Source organism: Orbicella faveolata, unplaced genomic scaffold, assembly GCF_042242905.1.
Source record: "Orbicella faveolata isolate gen_17 unplaced genomic scaffold, um_ofav_v1 contig_46, whole genome shotgun sequence".
Taxonomy (NCBI): domain Eukaryota; kingdom Metazoa; phylum Cnidaria; class Anthozoa; order Scleractinia; family Merulinidae; genus Orbicella; species Orbicella faveolata.
Window position 1 is genome coordinate 34,078,868 of NW_028301576.1, and position 20,274 is coordinate 34,099,141.

Here is a 20,274-nt window from a genome sequence, read left to right on the forward strand (position 1 = left end):
CATAACATTTTAGAAGCATGATGTGGACAACATAAGATAAAGGATTTAGCGAGGTGCTGAGACATACCTTTCTAAATCGGAGATTAAGATGACCCTCGACAGATGCTTCAGTGAAGGTGAATGCTTCATAAATCAGAAGATCTTGTTCCACAAATGCAATCAACGTTGGTCTGCTGTTCTTGTGTCCCAGTCCTGTTAATAACACTTCCTTGACTGGCACAGAGTCCTCCTGACCAACACCACCTGACATCATACTGCTGCAAATGAGCAATTCAAACTTTTAACTCATGCAGTGAAAGGAGTTCTGTGGTGTGCTATCACATGCCAAAGTTAGAATTGTACAAACCAATCAGATCTGGAATAATCTTAAAATGACTGAAAGATGCTGTCTTATAAACAAATGAAGCAATTTTGTCGAAATTATGAGGTCATTTGCTCAGATTACTGTTCGTAAATAAAAATATAATGCAGTTTCTACAAAACTGTTCCCTACGAAACATTACAGCAAGTTCTGAAGGGAGTGTAGGGTCTCAGATGCCAAAAAAGTTAATGGAAAGTATGAGGCCAAACTGGAATTTCAGGAGAGGTGCAGGTTCTGATTGAAGGGTAACGATATCTTCTGGAACAACACAATATGTAGATTTCCTAACAATTTAAAATGTGATTGTCTTGTGGTCACACGGTGGAGAATAATCAAGAAAAGCAAAATTTAAAAAAAACACTGAATAGTGATTGTACAAAATTAAACCATACTCTGATGCAGAGTAACAAAGCTTACAAGTATCTATTATGCAAAAATGGTCAAGCCAGGTATCTCAGGCTTAGCTCATAGTTTGCCGTGAATTAACTGACTAGAATTACCACTCCCCCCGGATAATGAACTAGTTCAATGCAGGTTATGCCCAGTAATAATCTGGTGTGTAAGAAAGACATGTCTGGCTCAAGGGTACAACACAACAACACCCCCCCCCCCCCTTAAGCTCTTACCTAAACCAACCTCTATTTTGAGACTTTTGACAAGATAAGGTCACTATACCAACAATCATGGTCAAAAGTGTTGTCACATTAATTTTGAGCAAAACAAACGCTTTCTATCGGCGTCCTTCTGGAATTTCAAAAACATCTTTTTGGTCAATAGCCAAACCCCCCCCTCCTCCTTTTCAATGTTGAGATATGCTCCGTGGACACTGTCACGTGGTTACAACATTGAAAAGGGGAGAGGGGGTCGAAATGTGAAATTGGAGATTGAAAAACACACCCGTTCAAGGAAACAGGTCTTTTTTGGGGAGTGTCTCAACTGCTTTTGTCCATGATTGAAGCTCCATAACTAAATTATATAGATCTCTATTAGAGCAGTTTTCAATTGAGTGTTGTAAAACCGCAACCAAAGTAATCACCTCTAACCAATCACAAGGAACAATGACAATCCAGTGAACCAATTGAAACTTAAGGTAATTACATATAGCTGATGCAAAGCACGTGAAAACTTGACCAAGTTACCATGTGTTTTGTTTTCACATCTGATTGAATGAAAAAGTGGTGGGAGTAGTGGTAGTCGATGCAAAATTGATTACTTTTTGACACTCAAATGAAAACCGTTTTAAGCAGAGGTGATTGATACCTTGCAGCAGATGCTGACCCACTGTCCACAAGCACTCTCGGAGCCATGTTGAAATTTTTAACCAGGAAAACTAACTTGAAGTCAGGCAAGGTGTAAATCTCCATGACACCATTCTCACGACAAGCCACACACCACCACGTGGGCGTCACCACTTCAGCATTGGATTCCGCAACAGGAACACTAAATGAAAAGATGACACTTTTTAATTCAGCATGTCTTCTTGACAAAAATGCATGGAGATTAATTTAGCCTGTCTTTAATATTAGATAATTGTGTAAGGCGGACCAAACAACAAGTAATGCTATCTAAATCTACATCAGGTAAAGAGAACCTTTAAAAACTTTTAGTTTGGCAATACAAAAGACTACAAGTATTGACAGGAGAATCCTTGACAGGAACTACTTCCCTCACTGAAGGGTTACCTAAAGTTCACAACAAACACTTACTCATGGCGAATTGTTAGATATCTTTCCTATCTAACATATCTAACATGAGCCTCGAGGCAACTCACCTTTCATTGAGTTTTTGTTGTTGTTGATTTTCCTCAACTGAAGTGAATGGTAAAGATGATTCCCCATACAGCAATTCATCCTCATCAACAACGTCCGTGCTAAAAGAGACATACAATTATTACATGCCTCCAGCAGTAACATATACAATAAATGGAGCATGTTCACATGAGAAACAAAGGAGTAAGTGAGGAAGAGTAATTAAGGAGCCAAGTTTGGAGGTCAAACATTTTAACAACAGATAAGCTGTCCTGGATCTCTTTCGAATCAAAGTGTGTAAACAAAAATTATACTAAAGAGCCGGGAAAGTAGCTAATTAACTCTACAGTAATATGTTGGGCTGGAAATCAACTCGAGGATAAATCCCTTTGAGAATTAACGCTAGAAAGGAATGGAGGAGTACAACACAAGGTAAAGAAAAATTATTTGATCTCAGTGAGATTCAAGAGAACCCTGTAAGATAGCGTGAACTAAAAGTTGTAACTCAACAGAACCAACACGAGCTGTTGATGTAATGATGGCACGAAGCAAAGAAAAGATACAATTCGATAGTAAAAAATAATAAAAATTACTAGTAGAAATTTTTCGTCATTTCACAGCCAGTGTTTTCTAAAAGAAATGGAAATATTTTCTCTGAGTTTCTAATGAAACCCTTACAAAGTGTGAGAGGACTCTAAACAAAACTGTGAAAACACTTGTCTGTAGCTCCTGCTCACAAAGAATCTCATGTCCTTCCATACTTCCACTCTTGTTTGCTGAACTTGATAGAAACACCAAAAATGTTTAGTATTTATTTATCAATTTATCAATCACAAGCTTCATTCCATGTAGACTCACATTTTTGGAGTAGTAGGAGTAGTAACCTGTAGTTGTGCTTCATTATTAGACTGTTCAACCTTCTCTGTTGAAAATACACCACTGACATCTCTGTATGCACAACATGCACAGACCTTAGCACCCTAACAAAAAACAAGAACACATAAAGGGTATTGGTTTAGATCCCCTGGGTGACAGAACTCTTAACAAGACTTTGTTCTTGGCTGATGTTCCAAAAACCTGAGAAGTGAACTTGTACAGAGTTTATCTACTTCCTTATATTAAAATGTGTAATACTTTGGTATCAAACCACAGTATTATGTAAATTGTATCAGTATGTGAAGTCACTGTGTTTGTGAAATTAAGCCATTTAACTTCAACACTTAAGAGATTTGAAAAGAAAGCAAGCAAGCAAAAAGAAACATGGTATTCAATAACTTTGTGCGTACAGGAGCATCTGAATTAAGTACTCAAATAAAGGGATACCCTTGCTATAAACCACCATAACTAATAATTATCATTGAAATAATTTCTGACAAAGGCTCCTTTTAAAATGTATCTGAACCAGTCTACTATTAACTAGCCTTGGATTTTTGTCAACCTAAATTCAACTTAAGGTAATTCCCTTGCAATTGCTCTACTATCAAACCTTTTTTGAAACTTGGCATAATTAACATCCATGATATGAACATTAAAAAAATGCAATAAAAACATGGGGTCACCGTGCTTGTTTACACATCAGCAGGCTCTTTAAATGGGCTATTTTTACTGGTTGCGCATTAAAAATTTGAATCACCTTCATACAGAATTAAGTCTTGGTTGCTTGGAAGACACAAAATTTTATCTTGAAAGTAAAGCTTCTATTATTCACATAAGCAGTATTGCTTCATTTAAGCCGGTTTTGATTGCCTGGTTGTGGGAATATTGCACTTTTTCAGACCGTTCCGTGGTTAGCTTGAAGTCTTTGCCTTGGCCAAAATACACCCAGTACGGAACTATTTTCCCAAAAAAATTCATGGTCTACTATCACACTTTTTTTCTTCTTCAAATATCTTCTTTATTAGACTGTTCTTAGCAAATACCTGAAAAAAAAATCACGGGTCACCGTGCTCGTTTGAGGGAAATCTCTTATGTTTTGTATGCACACGTGCTCATGTGCATGTACTAATGACGCAAAAGTCATGCGGATTAGGGATGTGGAATGCAATACTAAGGAATTACCTTAAACAATACTGTGTTGGCCAAAACAAGCCAGAAACCCACAAAACAGAAAACTTACTTGGTTGATCTGTGGTCTGGATATCTTCACCTTTGGCTCAATACCTTCTAATGTAAACTCAAGTAAAATAATGGAGCCATCTGCCGTCATCATCACTGCATAAGGATCAGACAGTGAACACCATACAATAGATGACAGGCCAGCATCCAATGGAATGTGATGTAACTGTGTTACTGAAACGTAACGTAAGGTCAAACAGTAAACTTAAAGTAATAGATTCCACGATATTGCAAGTTAGCCACTTTTTCATCCAATTAGAAGTGAAACCAAAACCAATGACTTGATTGCACACACTTTCCTGCACTTCACATCAGTTTCATGTATTTATTTTCAGTTTTGATGGGTTCATTTTATTGAATGTGTCCTTTGTGACTGGCTAGAGTGATTGCATTGGTCTTGGTTTTATGATACTCAGTTGAAAACTGCTCTATATCAAACATCATGGAATGAAACACAAGTGAGTTACTCATGATCATCCCAAACAACCAGAAGAGGAATAAAAATTTGATGCTTGCTTTGATGACGTCTGAGGTCTTTGCAAATATGATGAACACTGTCTTGAATATTGCTTATGTCAATTAGACTTACAACACTGAAAAAATCTTTAACTAAGTGATAACACATTTCCCAACGATCTCATGGCCATGATTCCTTGGCATAAACATAGAAGTAAAAAACAAATTCTCACCTCCCTCCAATAACCTGACACCTTGAGGAGTAACCTGCAAGAGAAATTAAAACCAGCTACCAATATTTCTCCTTATAATGCACTCTGTGCCAGTTTTTTAGTGAACTTAGAGTCCCTCATTTAAGGTGTCTCAATAAAGTAATGATTTATCGCATTCCGCGGGCTAGTGTTACTTTTTGAAAGCTGTTTTTTCATTCGTTTTAACACCCAGTCCTCTCAAACATGTAACAAGCAATGATGATATATTGATTTACTATCATCTTTGTTAAAATCTTGGTTTTTGATCTTGAATTATAAATGCCTAAACAAATGCGTTTTTTACCGTTTTTATGGCCTTATTTGTGATTTTCTTGAATTTCCTTTGGTGAAATCTCCCAATTTTTTTAAAGTACATTAAACCTGGCAGGATACGAATTTTAAACATGAAAAAAGTAGGGTTTTTAAAGGCAGTTTTTTTTTTAGAGTTTTGCAGGTCTATGTGACAATAACCTGTAAGATATATTTTCCATTGCCGAGGTTTCCAGCAAACACAGTAGGGTACTGAGATGTAAAGCCTGAATGATCAAGCTCCATAATCTCCTGCTCCGTCTTCAACACCTAAACACAGCACAAATGGTATAAATATACAAAAAAAAAAATCAACAACAATAAATATTTTCTTTAACATACTAACTACTAGAACAAAATATGAAGATGAAATACTAATATTTACTGAGGAGCTATTTAGCTTACTTAGATAATGTAGTACTTTATATTTATAATAAGTTTCTGAGCACTTTCATTTGATCTGACCAGTGAAATATCAAAAGCTTGGGAACGGAGCTCGCATTGAGGCATAAAAACATTTTTAGCTAACAGTATATCAACAAGTTATACCTAAACTTTGAAATTCTTAAAGTTTGATTAACGAAAAAAAATTCAACAGGAAGATTCCAAGTGTGAACGGAAACATTCCTGGACTGTCAATGGTACAGCAAGACATCTGTCTCTAAAAGGTCATTGCATTTACTGTAATTTTATTAATTAAAAGGTTTTCAAAGAAAATGTGTTTGTTGATACACTCACCATGCTAGAATCCTCTCTGCTCAGTAACAGGAAGGAGTGATAACTGTTGTCACCCTGAATAAATGTACAGTAAACAGTTTTAATAAAGCCAGTATCTTGCTTCTTGACTCTATGACTTTCATTTCCTTCATTCAGTCTTAACTACAATGTACAAAACTACTCATAAACTTGCCTATACACAGTGTTCTTCTATCATGAACATTTTACACAGTACCTACTCTGAAATAATACAGCCCTTTTCATGGCTACCTTGTCTCTTTTGTAGTGCAACATTTTAATAATAGTTTCCAATAGTTTCTGCCCAAAACTGCCTTAAATCCATATTGAATTTGAGTAAATGTAAAAAGTTAACTTCAAAATATACTATTTTTAGACATCTACCCTCCAACAGTTTCTATGGAGGTCAGTAAAAAATGCACGTACAGTTGTACTTGTCTAAATACGTGCTTGAACATCCTCAATATGGATAACATCTAACATTTCCTTTTATGTTTTCTTACATTATAAATTTTGTATTGTATTGTATTGCAGTGAATTGTATTGTATTATTGTCATAATCCATGGATACAAGATCAATTACCTGATCACCCGACAACACTGTCCACATGTCCACACATCCTGGCAGCTCAAAGGTTGTCACAACCTGAGGCCTAACACTTCTCTATAACATCAACACATGGAATAAACTGTTATTGGAGTTCTGGAATAACTGTTCCCAAACTCATTAATAATTCATCAAGTTAAAATAAAGAAAATCATGACTGTGAAGGAGGTTTGGATAACTGGTCTTAATAAGTATAGATTTTGATGAATTTAGTTCTCCATTTACTCCTTAGTTTTGTTTCGATTGAGAATTATATCAAACACTCTAGACAGTGTTTCATCAAACATCTAAACACGTCGAATTTCATCAAAAATACTCTGCTGTACGTGATATTTTCAACTCTCTTCTCGGTGTTTGGATATCCCGAGGAAACACTGCCTTGCGTGTTTGATATATATTACATCAAAATAAAGGTAGCCACAACACATTTGTACTGCTGAAGAAATGATATCACATATAAACTGCACAGAGAGTGTAAAGTGAAGAAATGATCCACCTATTTGCATCTTAAACAATCCATTGAAAAGAAACCTGAAAACAGTTCTCTTTTTATCTTATCATTGGAAGCAACAACAACAACAACTTTATTTGTACGCATTCAGCTAGAAATTAAATGAACAAAAATAAGTTTAAAAGAAAAAGAGTACATGGCTGCCAGATTTTATAAAATTGACTACAATTCTGATGTCAAACTGAGAATGAAATTCGCAACAAACAATAAAAATATGCCATACCTGAAGAACTGATAATGCACCATTCTTTCCATACCCAGAACATGAAACAAGCTCCAAATCCAGCTCCTTACCACCAGCAAACTATCAAAATATGGAAATGGAAACAGTCTCAAGCATAAAACATCAATCAAAATCATTGAAAGTCCTCTATCATGTACAACACTGTAAAAGGTTTTCTTCTGTCATGTGTTAGATAAGCATTGAACTCAAGATTGGAAAAGGTTGTGTAATAGAAGAAGTAAATATACTATACAACTAAAATTTAGAAAATGAATTTGTCTTTGTAATCCACCAGAACCAAGAGAGTTCTCTTAACATACAGAAATAGGACTACATAACACAGAGCACAAACCTCTTCCTGTCGATGGCGATGGATGGCATTGAAGTAAACATCAGTTGAAGAACAAAAAAATTACAAGGAAAAAAATAAACACAAGTTGTTAGTATTATCAGTGTTCTGTGAAGCTAACATGGCTGATAATATCAATGCAAAAATAGCTGGTATACAACAAAGAAATCTCTTGAGCTTGCAAGACGATGTCTTAAACTGCAGTACATAGTTTATTGTTACACTCACCGAGAGAAATGCAGGTTCTCCCATATCAACACATGTGGAAGGCCCTATGTTAAGCAAGCTATCACATACCTAACAAAACAGATATATAAGAGATGTTATTTTAAAAGCTATTAAACTTTTGAGGTTTGTATCATTTACAGCAAGCCAAACTGAACAACACTTCTATACAGGGATCCTTTTTGTTTTTTTTCTCCAAGTCGTCAGCCGGGCAAAATTTTACTTGGCCATTCAATAGGGAAGAATGGTGACAGAACAGCATGTAAATGGAAAGTTTCGGACACAGAAAATGCAGGTACAAATGAAAACTAGGGCCTCTTCGACTGCCATGACAGCTGAAAGGAATGCTTTTGTTCGTATTTGGCTTGTTTTTCCAAAGTCTAAATTACTAAATGCCATATCCTGATCAAAACAGCTGCGATCACGCCACATGCTGTTAAGGATGCAGATGCTGTACAGTCAGCATCAGCGGTTAACAAAATGAAACTTGAGCCTAAAATTATTTCATTCATGGAGAATACCACATCATCCAAGATGGTGGACCAAAATGATGATTTTATCATGAAAGAAAGCCACAAATCTTTATCTGTTTTCTAAAAGTTCCAAATGGATGACAAGTGGTCAGAATGCAGGGAACTCATGAGAAAATTTAAGAATTTTTTTTTCTGGTAGAGTAAACTAAACTCATCCAGCAGACAAGTTTTCGTGTTGTTTTGGTTGTCCCTACAACCCTCCCTTAGTATAGCTAATCAGCAACAAGAACTCACTTCAAATGTGTATGAGGTTAACTTGACCCCAGACTGTTCTTCTTTACCGTACACTTCTAACTCGTCCAGATCATCTGTCCAACATAATTGTAAGACAAATCTTAATCAGGCCTTCAAGTAAAACTCTCAGGTGATATTGCAAATTATAAATAACTGTCAGTGGAATTTCTAGCATGTTCATTGGGTGAAAAAATGTCATGTCAGGCTCAATACTGAACAACACATTTCTAATTTGGACACAAATGAAAGTGAATCTACCCTTTTGGATTTGTTAATGAGAAGTATTCAACCACCTTAAAAATGTTTTCCTGAATGGTATAGTATTCAAGCTCATAAAGGAATAACTGCTTGGAAAATTAGTCACAATTGCTTAGTAAATTTATAGGCCCTATTTTCCAGATGGGGAATTAGAAACGATGACAAGAGTGAAGTTCATGGTATTGCCTCTGTTTAAACAGTCATTTATGTGGTGCAGTAATCAATGGCCTTTACTGCTGAGGTTTAAGAATAAAGGAGTAGCACAGTAAAAGTCACGAAGGACTTCAACATCACTCCTTGTGCAACAGTACAGCTGATACAAATGCACTGTCAAAAAGCAAAGCTACAGGAGGGGGGTGAATAGGTTTTCAGATCGACCAATTTGGCCTTAAAAAGAGCATGGTTTGTGGATTTTTGTGGTAAATCGAGTGGATTCGTAGATTTTGAAAATACAGTGAATCATAGATCAGCTGTGAATTTTGGCGCAGATTCCGGATTGTGCCTGTCTTGATGTTCCGATCTTGGGCCCTTAACCAAATTTGGATCATAGAATGATCTTTCTTCAGCCTTGGTCAGTATGTCGATGAGTTCATCCAAATTATTTCTTTTTTCGACCAAAGCTCATTTAAACTCAGGTGTGAGACTGTTATTGGAATTGTACTGTGTTATAGTCATCAAGCATGTTGCCTTCTTTACTATTTGTGCACAATTAACAATGGCACTCACGTTTTTAATTTACCAATTTACCTTCAAACTTTTACACTTCTGTTTCTGGATGTGGTTGTGGTATCGGATTTGAACAAAAATATTGGCAGATCTACGGATTTGGTGAAAAAAAGGCACAGATTGGCGGATTTGCATACCCCTATTCACACCCCTCCTGCAGGAATTAAGAAAATCATCTACAAAGTTACCTTGATGTAGTGACAAGATCTTAGCAACATACGTAAGACAAAGGTAAGTAATAAATGAAGAGAATTGATTTGCTGACCTAACGCATATGTATAGTCTGTATCCAGCCTTCTCCTCTTGGCTTGAGGTGGATCCAGCTAAAACAGACAATTACATGTTTATTCACATGCATTCATTTCCTCTGGTTCCAGTAATAACTATTGTAGTTCCTTAAATCTGTTAATTCTTTACTTCAAGTAACTAGAAATATATTAAGTGAGTTTTTGAATAATATGAAACACAGGATAACAATTTTGTAGAAAAGTAACAAAATACTGGAATTATGAACCAAATATATGCCAATAATATTGCCAATTTCAAGATGAACTATCCAGTGCAATTCTAGTGAACATCTCAACAGAACAGACTTCATGGTGGACAAAAACTGACAGTAGTAGATACCATGACAGTTCAACCACTAATGGTAATATTAATCTAATTTGTATTTTTCACAGCATATTCAACATGTGTTACTTTGAGATTTGACATACATGTACACCAAACACAAACATAGAGAGGAAGACAATTTCCAATGACCTGAACGACCATTACCAAGGGACTCTTATCTAACAAGTTAAAAGAGGATCTACATGTAGAACTTACTCCTGGCGAGAACAGATCAGGCTCTGTGCCTAAAGAAAGGATATGCAAATACAACAAAACGTTGTTATTCCTAATAATAAATAATTATTAATAATAATATTGTACATTTTAGTACACTCCGTAGGCATGTCAGAAAACTCATTATTTTTCGTATTTATACCTAGAATGTCTTTGCCTGCTTTATGTTTACTTATAATGTTAATATCTGTCCAGGTTCAAGGGATGGAAAAGAACCTGCTCACTTAACACGTCCTACCACTAACTGCATATTACTAATCCTGCCAGTAAGATGTTAGATCTACCCCATCACAGGAAACCCCTTGGCTTCCCCCAGTATTTTCAGCAGGTTTCACCAAAAATGCTTTAGTTGTTATTTATGTTTTTGGGTAAATAGGGGCACACATCTCAAGGATATCCTCAAGCTGAAAACAAAAACATTCTTCACTACGCCATCACAACAACTCCCATGCTGAAAAATATGCCAGTATGTCAGCCAGGGACTAGAGGGGATAACATGTTTTTTAAGAACTAAAGTAAAAACTGTATCTTAGAAGGCTTTAGCTTGTCAGGGTTATGAGATTTCACTGAAGGTTGATCTCCAACACATGATTATAGACTTGCACTCTATTCTTGCTTTGTATAGCTACATACTTATTACTCACAAGAACATTACTGACGTGTGAACTTACCCAGTTCCTCAGCTTTTTCAGTGTACTTTACAAGTAATGAGTTACCAAGTCGAGATCCCAGAAACAAATACCCATCACCACACTCACAAACCTGCAAGAAAATTGACTTCTTTTATTGATGGCTGTCTGGTTACCAAGAGACACAAAAATCGGCAACTGCAGTTACTCCTGAAAACATATGGATTTCTTGCCGGCTAAGCTAGCGAAAGAGGCAAGAAATGAGGTTCTCACACACTGAAGCGGGGACTGGGCCTGAGTTAGGATATCACATGTCACGCTAGGTCTCGTGACTCAGTTTTCTGTTTCTTGCCGTATGAGCAACAGTTTTTCCTGCCCACCCTGCCCTTTGCCATTCTACACTCGTCTGATACATTCTACGTATTGTCAACATTCTTTTTTTTTTGCCTACAGGCTTAGGCTTTGATGTTGCATATGTCGCACCATTAGTCGTTGGAGATGCTGTTTTCAGGTTTGTTGTTTGCTAATAAAGTACTGTTGCCTTCTGTGGCAGACAAATGGCATTCAGTGTGTGAGAAGTTCTGTTTCATCACGCTTAGCAATAGTGCTATTGAAAATTTTCAAAATGAAACCTTTTCCAAATAGAACATATCTACTGAATGGATGGATGTTCTCTGTTAAGGTAGTATGTCAATTGCTACAAAATAGCCAATAGAAAGCTCTCAACCTTAAATAGGTTTAAAGTGCCCTCTATATCCTAATTTTCCCTGCTCCAGTAACAGGATGGATGTGGTTTGACTTCAAGACATGCACAAGTTACTTTTTTAAACTTATAGCAATTATTATGCATAGATAAAGGAAATGATACATACACATGAAGTAAGAACACTTGCAGCTGCTTTGTCAAAATTAAAATTCCTGACATTTCGCACACCGTCAGCTACCAGTGTAACAACATAACTGAGAAATAAAACACAATCATTACATTGAATACAGACAGTATTATGAAACGTTTAAAAGGTTGCAAACAATATGCCTCATGCTTATATAACTCAACAATACACTTGGGAGCAATAAATATAATATCCATACATATTAGTACACTATCAGTGTGTTCTTCTGGAAATCTGATAGCTGATTGGTTCTCCCAATGATTAGTAGAATTCTACTATTATTCTGATACAAATGTTACAATCTGATTGGCTGGGCTATTGTACACTATCAGCCATTAGTAGAATTTTACTGGTATACTAATGCGAATGCTGTAATCAGATTGGCTGAGCCATTGAACACTATCAGCCATTAGTGTGCAGTGGCTGGAGGTCATCTAGGAAATGGTGATGCTTTTTTTGTTTTTCCAAAGTTTTGGAGGACACTTTTGAAGCAAATGGATAATTAAATTCCTGAGAAGTCAAAATGAAGGACATTTACAGTTTCTTGACATTTGAAAAAGTTGAAATTATTGAAAAAACTGATGCATGCACGCACACAACTTCAATTTTAAATCACAATTCAATCCGAGTTATCTTTTTCAGGCACAGAGTTTAATAATACGTCAAGAAATAATTGGAAACAGTTATTTGAAATAAATTTTAGTAAGAATTGTACTAAAACAATTAGATTATTCGCTCTCGATTTCTATGAGGTGATAGTTGGTGGCCTCATCAACTATCACCTCATAGAAATCTCCAGCTCATAGTCTAATTATTAATTAGTGTGTTGTAATGGCTGGAGGCCCTCCACATAATAGCAGACAATTTTCATGTTTCTTATGTTTAGGAAGATGTAGAAACATTACTTGAAAATCCAATTTCCAAGAAGATCAAAGAAAGGAAATTGGACAATATGTAACTAGCCTGCCAATCCAGCAAAAGAGTGTTTTTAGAAACTAATATCTCCAGTACTACAATGTTAAGCAATTATTGAAAGAAGAAAGGCAGATAAAAATTATAAACCTGTTTTTCTTTCTTTCATTGTTTAAGGATTGAAAATAACAAGTTACAACACAGTCATACTGGATGAACTTACATTTCTCCACCTTTGAGTGAGAAGACAAGTTTGTCAGATGATATAAAAGTAGCTTTAGCACCATCCAAGGTTATAACCACACCCTCCTGGGGTCCTGTGCAACAGAATTTGCACAATAAATTTACACATCTTTAACTGCATAGTATCAATGGTATTTCACAGGGTAGAGCAGGCCATGCAAATACAAGAACAGAACTTGCTTTATATCATTTCCCTCCTGCTTGTAGATATATGCCCTGGCGTGGGCTCTGGATACTTTCTGGAATGCCACATTTTAGTGTCAGGAACAGCACACCTGACTTCTTCCCACAGAATGAAATCAGCATATGTGATAAACCACCCCCATAAACCAAAAAAATTCCCCCAAAAAAACTAGCAACGCTTCTGAAGTAAAAACAAAATTATGGTTACTAACAATTCCCAAACTCAAAAAGCAACTGTCATCCAAATGAAAGTGGTATTTTCTCAATGCAAATAACTGAAAAAGATACCACCCAAATTAAAGTGATGTAATACTTGTTACAGATTAACCTTATTTCATATGCAATAGATTACTGCAATGTAAATTAATTTCAACAATATTTATTTTTTTCACCTCTATACACTAGAAAACATTTTTACTTCATGAGAATGACAAACATGTGGCAATCATTTTAATTAGCTACTGAAAGTTGCAAACCTCCAAAAGCAGCGATAGAGCAATTCTACAAAAGCCAAAAGTAACAAGAGCAACAATTTGTGGAACTTCACAGTAGGCTACAATATGATCTGAAGTGTTAAGTAACTGATTCTTACTTAAAGGGAACTCTGTACTGTGATCAGCGATGCTGTTTAATGACACACCATAAGGAGGAACGCTTTGATTCAAGTACAGTAATGAGTTTGTAGCACAAATCAACACTCCACCTGTGGAATCAATTAAACACAGATCACTTAAAGAAAGTTGGATGGAAATGCTATCTAGATGTCCCTGCTAGTTATTTCAGCTTCAAATCTTTATGAAACTGTGAATAAACTACCTGCCAATTACTGGGCCTTCCCCCAACACATGAACATTTGGAACTTTTACTTACTGATGTACCAGACAGTTTACATGGTTTTAAATGTTTTCTTATAAAAGATTCTGGACAAATTATTTCAATCTGTTTCTTTTGAAAAAGAAGCTACTCTAGAAGCTGATAAATCAAATGATTTTATTTATTTATAATAAATATATGTTACTGAACTAGCATGAGGTCCATATTGGAGAAATTTTTCCCTTTATTTGGTGAAATATGAGTCACACCCTTTTTCTGCAGGATTTTAAACTTTCAAAAAAAAAAAGAATGCAACCAATATTCCCAATATGGACTGGACAAGCTATTTCAATAAAGTACATGTATTTATTAAATGGCCCTATTTAATCTGCTCTTTTTAATCTCTCCAATCCATTCTTAGTAAATGAGTACACAAAAAAGGTAAGCATAAGCATTTGTGTTTCTCACTTCACTTTTGTGAACATTTTACTGAACCTGTCCTCCACTTAACACTTGCATGTAAGAAAAAACTGTTTATTTTGTGCAATGCATTGATTCTTTAATGTTTCTCTCTATGTGTCTATTGCATCACACAAGAAAAAGTCAGTTATTCTGGAGGCAATTAATGATACTACCACTCACTGATCTCCCTTAGGTTTTTTTTTCAATGGAAGGAAGAAGATTTACATGGGTTGCACAGGTGGTGAATAACTTCCCTTTTTATAATCAACTTCACCCAGGTAACTGATGCTGTTACCAAAAAAAAAACACCAAATATTCTGAAATGTCACATGATTGCAACTTACCAATTGGCTTTGGAACAGCAAGAACTTGACTACAGTCAAATGGCAGATTATTCAAGGACCACACAACTGGATGAGTTCGTTGAGACAAGTTTAACGAAACAGCTACCAAGGCACATGTGTCGTGACGCATGGCAAGACGTCTGTCAACAACAAAAATAGTGTTGAATTGCAAAGTACTGACAAGCAGTTTCTGCCTACAATGCTACAGGAGCACACCTTTATTTTGGACTTACTTTCAACAACAATCTTAGGTGAACAGACCATGTTTCTTTGATAGCAGCCAAAACAAGTAAATCCCTTGGTATGATAAAACACAACATTTAGAGCTGTCTGAAACTTGTGAGAGAAACCACATAAAATTATACAGCTCTGGTGCAGCCTAATTGGAATATACAAGCACAGCTTGGGACCCACATCTTAAGAAAGATGTTGCCTTGTTGGAAAGGATCCGCATCACAAAGGAGCACAATTCTACTCACGGGACTAAAACTAAGGGCAATACTGGAGACTTAAGAAGGGTGTTGGTACAATATGACAGGAAAAAAGATTATTGAAGGGCTTTCCTTGTCATTAGTACACTAACAAAATGCTAACTTAACACTGATGCACACATACATGTATTTAATAAGGACTAATTTTAGTAAATAAATAATAAAAATTAATAAGAATGACTCACCCTGGCCAAGTCTGTAATGGTTCATAGAGTAACAGCAGGGTTGGTTCATAGTAACCATGCAGAAACTGAACATCTATTATATTACACAGCTTGTCATGAATGTCTTTTAAATTGATGGTGTAACTTGGTAACAGAGGAGAACGATCACCGCTACAAGGAAAAAATTGTCACATCAATTTCCACTCTCATTACAGGAATTTTTCATGTGAGTGAAAGTGATGATAGCACTGAGTGAAAACCAATCAAAAGCCAAAGGGCTGATGTATGACAGGAAACTGGAATATGTGCGAGTGGTAAAGGAGATGAGGGAATACATTCGAACAAATGTAGATGGATACCTACAGACAAGAATTGCAGGACTTTTAAAGTTAGAAATTTTGCAAAGAACTTTCTTGGTGAAATGTTTTGGTAAAGACTTTATTAGGGGCTCTCTCATTTTAGTCGCAAACAATTGTATCAGTTTCACTGATGGACAATCCCAGACAGATGTGAACTACATACAAATGAAAAGGAGAGTTCTAGTGGTTTATGAATGACTGGAGTCTGCCTAGACCGATACACGAGGAATAAAGAAAGATGGATGTAAATCCTGTCTGGAACATTCTCAATGTTTTGTCTTTTAATTTATTTTACAGATTAATAAAAGGACTTTTGGGGGGTTACGTTCTGAACATTGACCTTGTTCAGGTCTGGCGATTTTGCCTGCGATTTTTTGCGCCTGCGATTTTTTTCCTTTTGCGATTTTCTGAGTACACCTGAGTACCCACCTGGGCACCATACAGGCTTTTAGCCAGGATTCAAAAGGGGACGTCCAAAATGCATTATAAGGCCTGCTCAAATGAACAATTTGTAAGGCAGCATATAAAAAATAAAACAATTTTCTTTAAAAAGTGGCCATTCACATGACGTCTGGACACCCATCTGGCTAAACACCTGGCAGCATATGTACACTATACCTTCCTGTAAAAGCTCCTTCTTGTTCGTGTTCATCTAACACTCCTTCCTGTCTGAAAGGTAGAACCACAAGATGTGTTCCATAGATCAGCATGACTGAACAACGTCGATCAGGATCCACTCGAACCAGAGGAGGTCGAAAATACTCTTGATTACAGCTCTGTGGTAGAAAATATACAGAGAATATGAATATCAGAGAGCACTGTCATTCTAAATCTGACAATTAATTCATTAATTAATTAACTTACTAACTAAAAATAAATGTGACGCATTCACAACATCGAAAATCATTTCTGGGCACTTTTTGCTATTTAGATATTTAATTCAGTGGAGAATTATATATATGAGATTTTACTGTCACGCCAGTAAAATATAGTTAATGGAGCGTGACGTACGTTCTGAATGAGCCGTTCATGGCGGCATCACTTTCTATAGAGCTATTGAGCAGTTATATTCCAAAGGTCAACAAACTGTAAGCGTTATTATAGCTAAACCTAAAACATTGTAGCTTTGTTATCTTCTGAACGTTATAACGTACCATAGCATTGGTGCAAAGCATTAAAGCACTATTCATGTTTAAGATGTTACACGTGTTAGGGTAAGCTGTTCGGTAGTACAGCCTTTTCTACTGGCTTACAAGCAGACGAACGTCTCCGTATAAAAGCTCGGAAAACTGTTCGGAGTCCATTCTGAGTTCGTCTAAGCAACGTAGCTATTACTTATTGTAAATCTATCGTTTAATTTTTGTAAACCTTCCATGGCTCGCTCTCGCCGCTCGTCGAATACTGCTCGGGTCGCTACCAGAAGTGAGGACCTATCGAAGCTATCCAGCGAGGTCCTCAAACTCCGTCTTCAATCGCTGAATTTGCCCATAACAGGCTCCAAAGTGCAACTCCTCGCCCGGCTCAAGCGAGCATCGACGGGAAAGGGCAGTCAATCTAAACGAAGACCTGGTCGGCCTCAACGCACTCGTCATACGGCGAACAAAACATCCACACAACAGCCGTCCACTACAGCCAGTGAAATCGACGCCACTCAAGGCCGGCGTCTCAGCATTCCGGAGGACAGCGCCCTCTCCGACCGCGCCTCGCTGTCTTCTATTGAGGACATGCTGCAGTCAGATACAGAGGAAGATCTCTTCCATACTGATCACTCTGCTGATCAAAGAGACGCCCTCAGTCCAGCGCAGCGTTCTGCCATTGAGGACATTGTATCCCGGTCCGTACACAGCGCTCTGGACGCCGTTCGTACAAACAGCGCCTTCAGCCCAACGCCCTCCAGCCAAACTCTCGCAGCTTCGGGTATGGCGTCTCCTTTGGGTCTGTCGAGGCCAGTGGACCGTAATATGGAGGACAAAATACTCCGGGGTGAGTACGTTGATCTTGCCTTACTCTTACCTGACAACTTGTATCAGTCCCAGGCCCCTGAAATTCAGCTCCGCTTAGACGACTCGTCCTCAGGTCCCCTGGGTTCCCCGGTCACCATGATTAGGAAAAGAAAACCCGTTATAGACTCTTTTCAGAAGTGGCTGGAGGCCTACATGGTGTACATGTTGGTCATTGTAACTGCCTATCCAAGACGGGCCCTTGAGCTGATTAAGTACCAGCAGATAATTAGTCGCGCGGTAACTAAATTCAAGGGTCTTGCTTGGCTTTCCTACGACCAGCAATTTCGTCGCCGTGCCTCTTCCAATTTGTCCCTTCAGTGGGACAAAGTAGACCTGGAGTTATGGACGGTGACCTTCTCGGGCCTAGCTAAGCCCCATTGCGGTATCTGCTCGAGTCCCTATCACGCTGAAGATGTCTGTCCTTCCGCTGACCCCTACAGAAAACAGCGTCGTTCCCAGACGGTGTGCTTTGACTTCAACAAGTCCTCTGGGTGCCGGCGCCGAAACTGCAGCTACCCGCACGTGTGCCGCCGCTGCTACTCAAACGGCCACACCGTCCAAGACTGCCCTCAGCAACAATCCAGTGGCCAAGCCCGGAACGCGGGAGTCCCCAGACCCAGTGAGCGAAGCAAGAAGTAAAGTGGAGCAGCAAAGGCGTCATCAGAAGCCATTAGTATCCTCACCTATTGACATTTATCGCTTAGATTTAGAATTAACTGATCACCCAGATCGTAATTTTGTCTTTAATTTGCTAAGTACGCTTAAAGAAGGCGCTCGTATTGGTTATTGTGGGCCGCGTTCAGCCCGGATTTCCCCCAACCTTATCTCTGCGACGCAGCACCCTGATGTAGTTTCTGCCAACCTGCAAAAGGAAGTAAACTTAGGACGGGTAGCCGGCCCCTATCCTGCCCCTCCCTTAGCAAATTTCCAGTGTCATCCAGTGGGAGTTATTCCTAAAAAACACTCAAATGACTGGCGAACTATTTATCACCTCTCCTACCCACAGGGAAATAGTATAAATGACCACATTGCCAAGGATCCCTATTCCCTGAGCTATGTTCGGGTAGACGATGCAATTCATATCCTCCAGTCCCTGGGAAAGGGAGCCTTTATGGCTAAGACTGATCTTAAATCAGCCTTTCGCCTTATACCAATCCACCCCGAAGACTGGAACTTACTGGGTATTTTGTGGAAATCTCAATACTATGTGGACATGTACTTACCCTTCGGGCTTCGCAGTGCCCCATTCATTTTTAATCAGCTTTCCGATGGGCTCGAGTGGATCCTAAAACATAACTATGGTCTCCAGCGGGTCATTCACATCCTGGACGACTTCTTCATCGCTGAAAGTTCTAGATTAGCTTGTCTTACTAGCTTCAGCACTCTTTTACGGGTATTCATGTCACTTAGGGCCCCGGTAGTAGCGTCCAAGACCATAGGCCCCTCCCAAGAAATAGAATTTATGGGGATCGTTTTAGATAGCATTCGCATGGAGGCCCGCTTACCCCAGGACAAACTTTCCAGGACTTATGACTTGCTGACATCCTTTAAGAAACGCCGCTCCGTGCGCCTGGTTGAGTTACAATCACTCATTGGTACTCTCCAGTTTGCATGTAAAGTGGTAGTCCCCGGCAGGACTTTCCTTCAACGCGCCATTAATTTAACTAAGGGTGTCCCTAGTCGTTTTCATCACATCAGGCTTAACAGGGAGTTCTTTAGGGACCTCGATATGTGGAAAGTTTTCCTCTCCAAATGGAACGGGCGCTCCCTTTTTCTTGAGTCCACCACTACCCCTACTTCAGACCTAGAGCTCTACACTGACGCAGCGGGCTCCGTGGGGTTCGGCGGTTATTTTCAGGGAAAGTGGTTCCAAGGGCACTGGCCTCCCCTTATGCTTTTGAACCGAGAGCGGGGTATAAGCATTGAGTGGCAAGAACTCTTCCCCATCGTTGTTGCCTGCGCTATATGGCATCCACTTTTCAAGGGAAAACGTCTGCAGTTTTGGTGTGATAATGAATCAGTGGTATCTATCATAAATTCGGGGCATTCAAAAGCTCCCCTTATCATGGAACTGGTCAGAAAGCTTGTTCTCCTATCCATGGAACATAATTTTCTTGTACGGGCCCGTCATGTCCCTGGGGTTTGAAACGAGATTGCTGATGCCCTCTCCCGCTTTCAGATGCAGCGCTTCTGGGCCCTCGCACCCGACGCCGACCAGATTCCTTGTACCATCCCGCCTTCACTAATGACCCTTTGAGAGAGGAAGTGCTCACCTACGCTTCTTGGGGTCT

General features: G+C 38.2%; 2 protein-coding genes across 2 annotated transcripts in view; one reads left to right on the forward strand and one right to left on the reverse strand.

The window, feature by feature from the left end:
• The window catches only part of LOC110042923 (cleavage and polyadenylation specificity factor subunit 1-like), a 39,013-nt gene that overhangs the window by 12,297 nt on the left and 6,442 nt on the right, over positions 1 to 20,274 (reverse strand). The window contains exons 5-25 of the mRNA XM_089276987.1: positions 16,599 to 16,756; positions 15,643 to 15,792; positions 14,967 to 15,106; positions 13,940 to 14,050; positions 13,145 to 13,238; positions 11,989 to 12,076; positions 11,159 to 11,249; positions 10,470 to 10,498; positions 9,907 to 9,964; positions 8,658 to 8,731; positions 7,888 to 7,962; positions 7,317 to 7,397; positions 6,559 to 6,639; positions 5,979 to 6,032; positions 5,403 to 5,510; positions 4,914 to 4,947; positions 4,226 to 4,398; positions 2,968 to 3,089; positions 2,133 to 2,231; positions 1,622 to 1,801; positions 68 to 257 (exon numbers count right to left, since the gene is read on the reverse strand). Coding sequence (XP_089133113.1) covers positions 68 to 257; positions 1,622 to 1,801; positions 2,133 to 2,231; positions 2,968 to 3,089; positions 4,226 to 4,398; positions 4,914 to 4,947; positions 5,403 to 5,510; positions 5,979 to 6,032; positions 6,559 to 6,639; positions 7,317 to 7,397; positions 7,888 to 7,962; positions 8,658 to 8,731; positions 9,907 to 9,964; positions 10,470 to 10,498; positions 11,159 to 11,249; positions 11,989 to 12,076; positions 13,145 to 13,238; positions 13,940 to 14,050; positions 14,967 to 15,106; positions 15,643 to 15,792; positions 16,599 to 16,756 — 2,190 coding nt within the window. The remainder of the gene's footprint in view (positions 1 to 67; positions 258 to 1,621; positions 1,802 to 2,132; positions 2,232 to 2,967; positions 3,090 to 4,225; positions 4,399 to 4,913; positions 4,948 to 5,402; positions 5,511 to 5,978; positions 6,033 to 6,558; positions 6,640 to 7,316; positions 7,398 to 7,887; positions 7,963 to 8,657; positions 8,732 to 9,906; positions 9,965 to 10,469; positions 10,499 to 11,158; positions 11,250 to 11,988; positions 12,077 to 13,144; positions 13,239 to 13,939; positions 14,051 to 14,966; positions 15,107 to 15,642; positions 15,793 to 16,598; positions 16,757 to 20,274) is intronic.
• Positions 16,931 to 20,129, forward strand: LOC149099947 (uncharacterized). Its single transcript, XM_089277965.1, has 2 exons — positions 16,931 to 17,963; positions 18,424 to 20,129. Exons 1-2 carry the CDS (start codon positions 17,354 to 17,356, stop codon positions 20,127 to 20,129), a joined length of 2,316 nt encoding a protein of 771 aa, XP_089134091.1. The 5' UTR covers positions 16,931 to 17,353.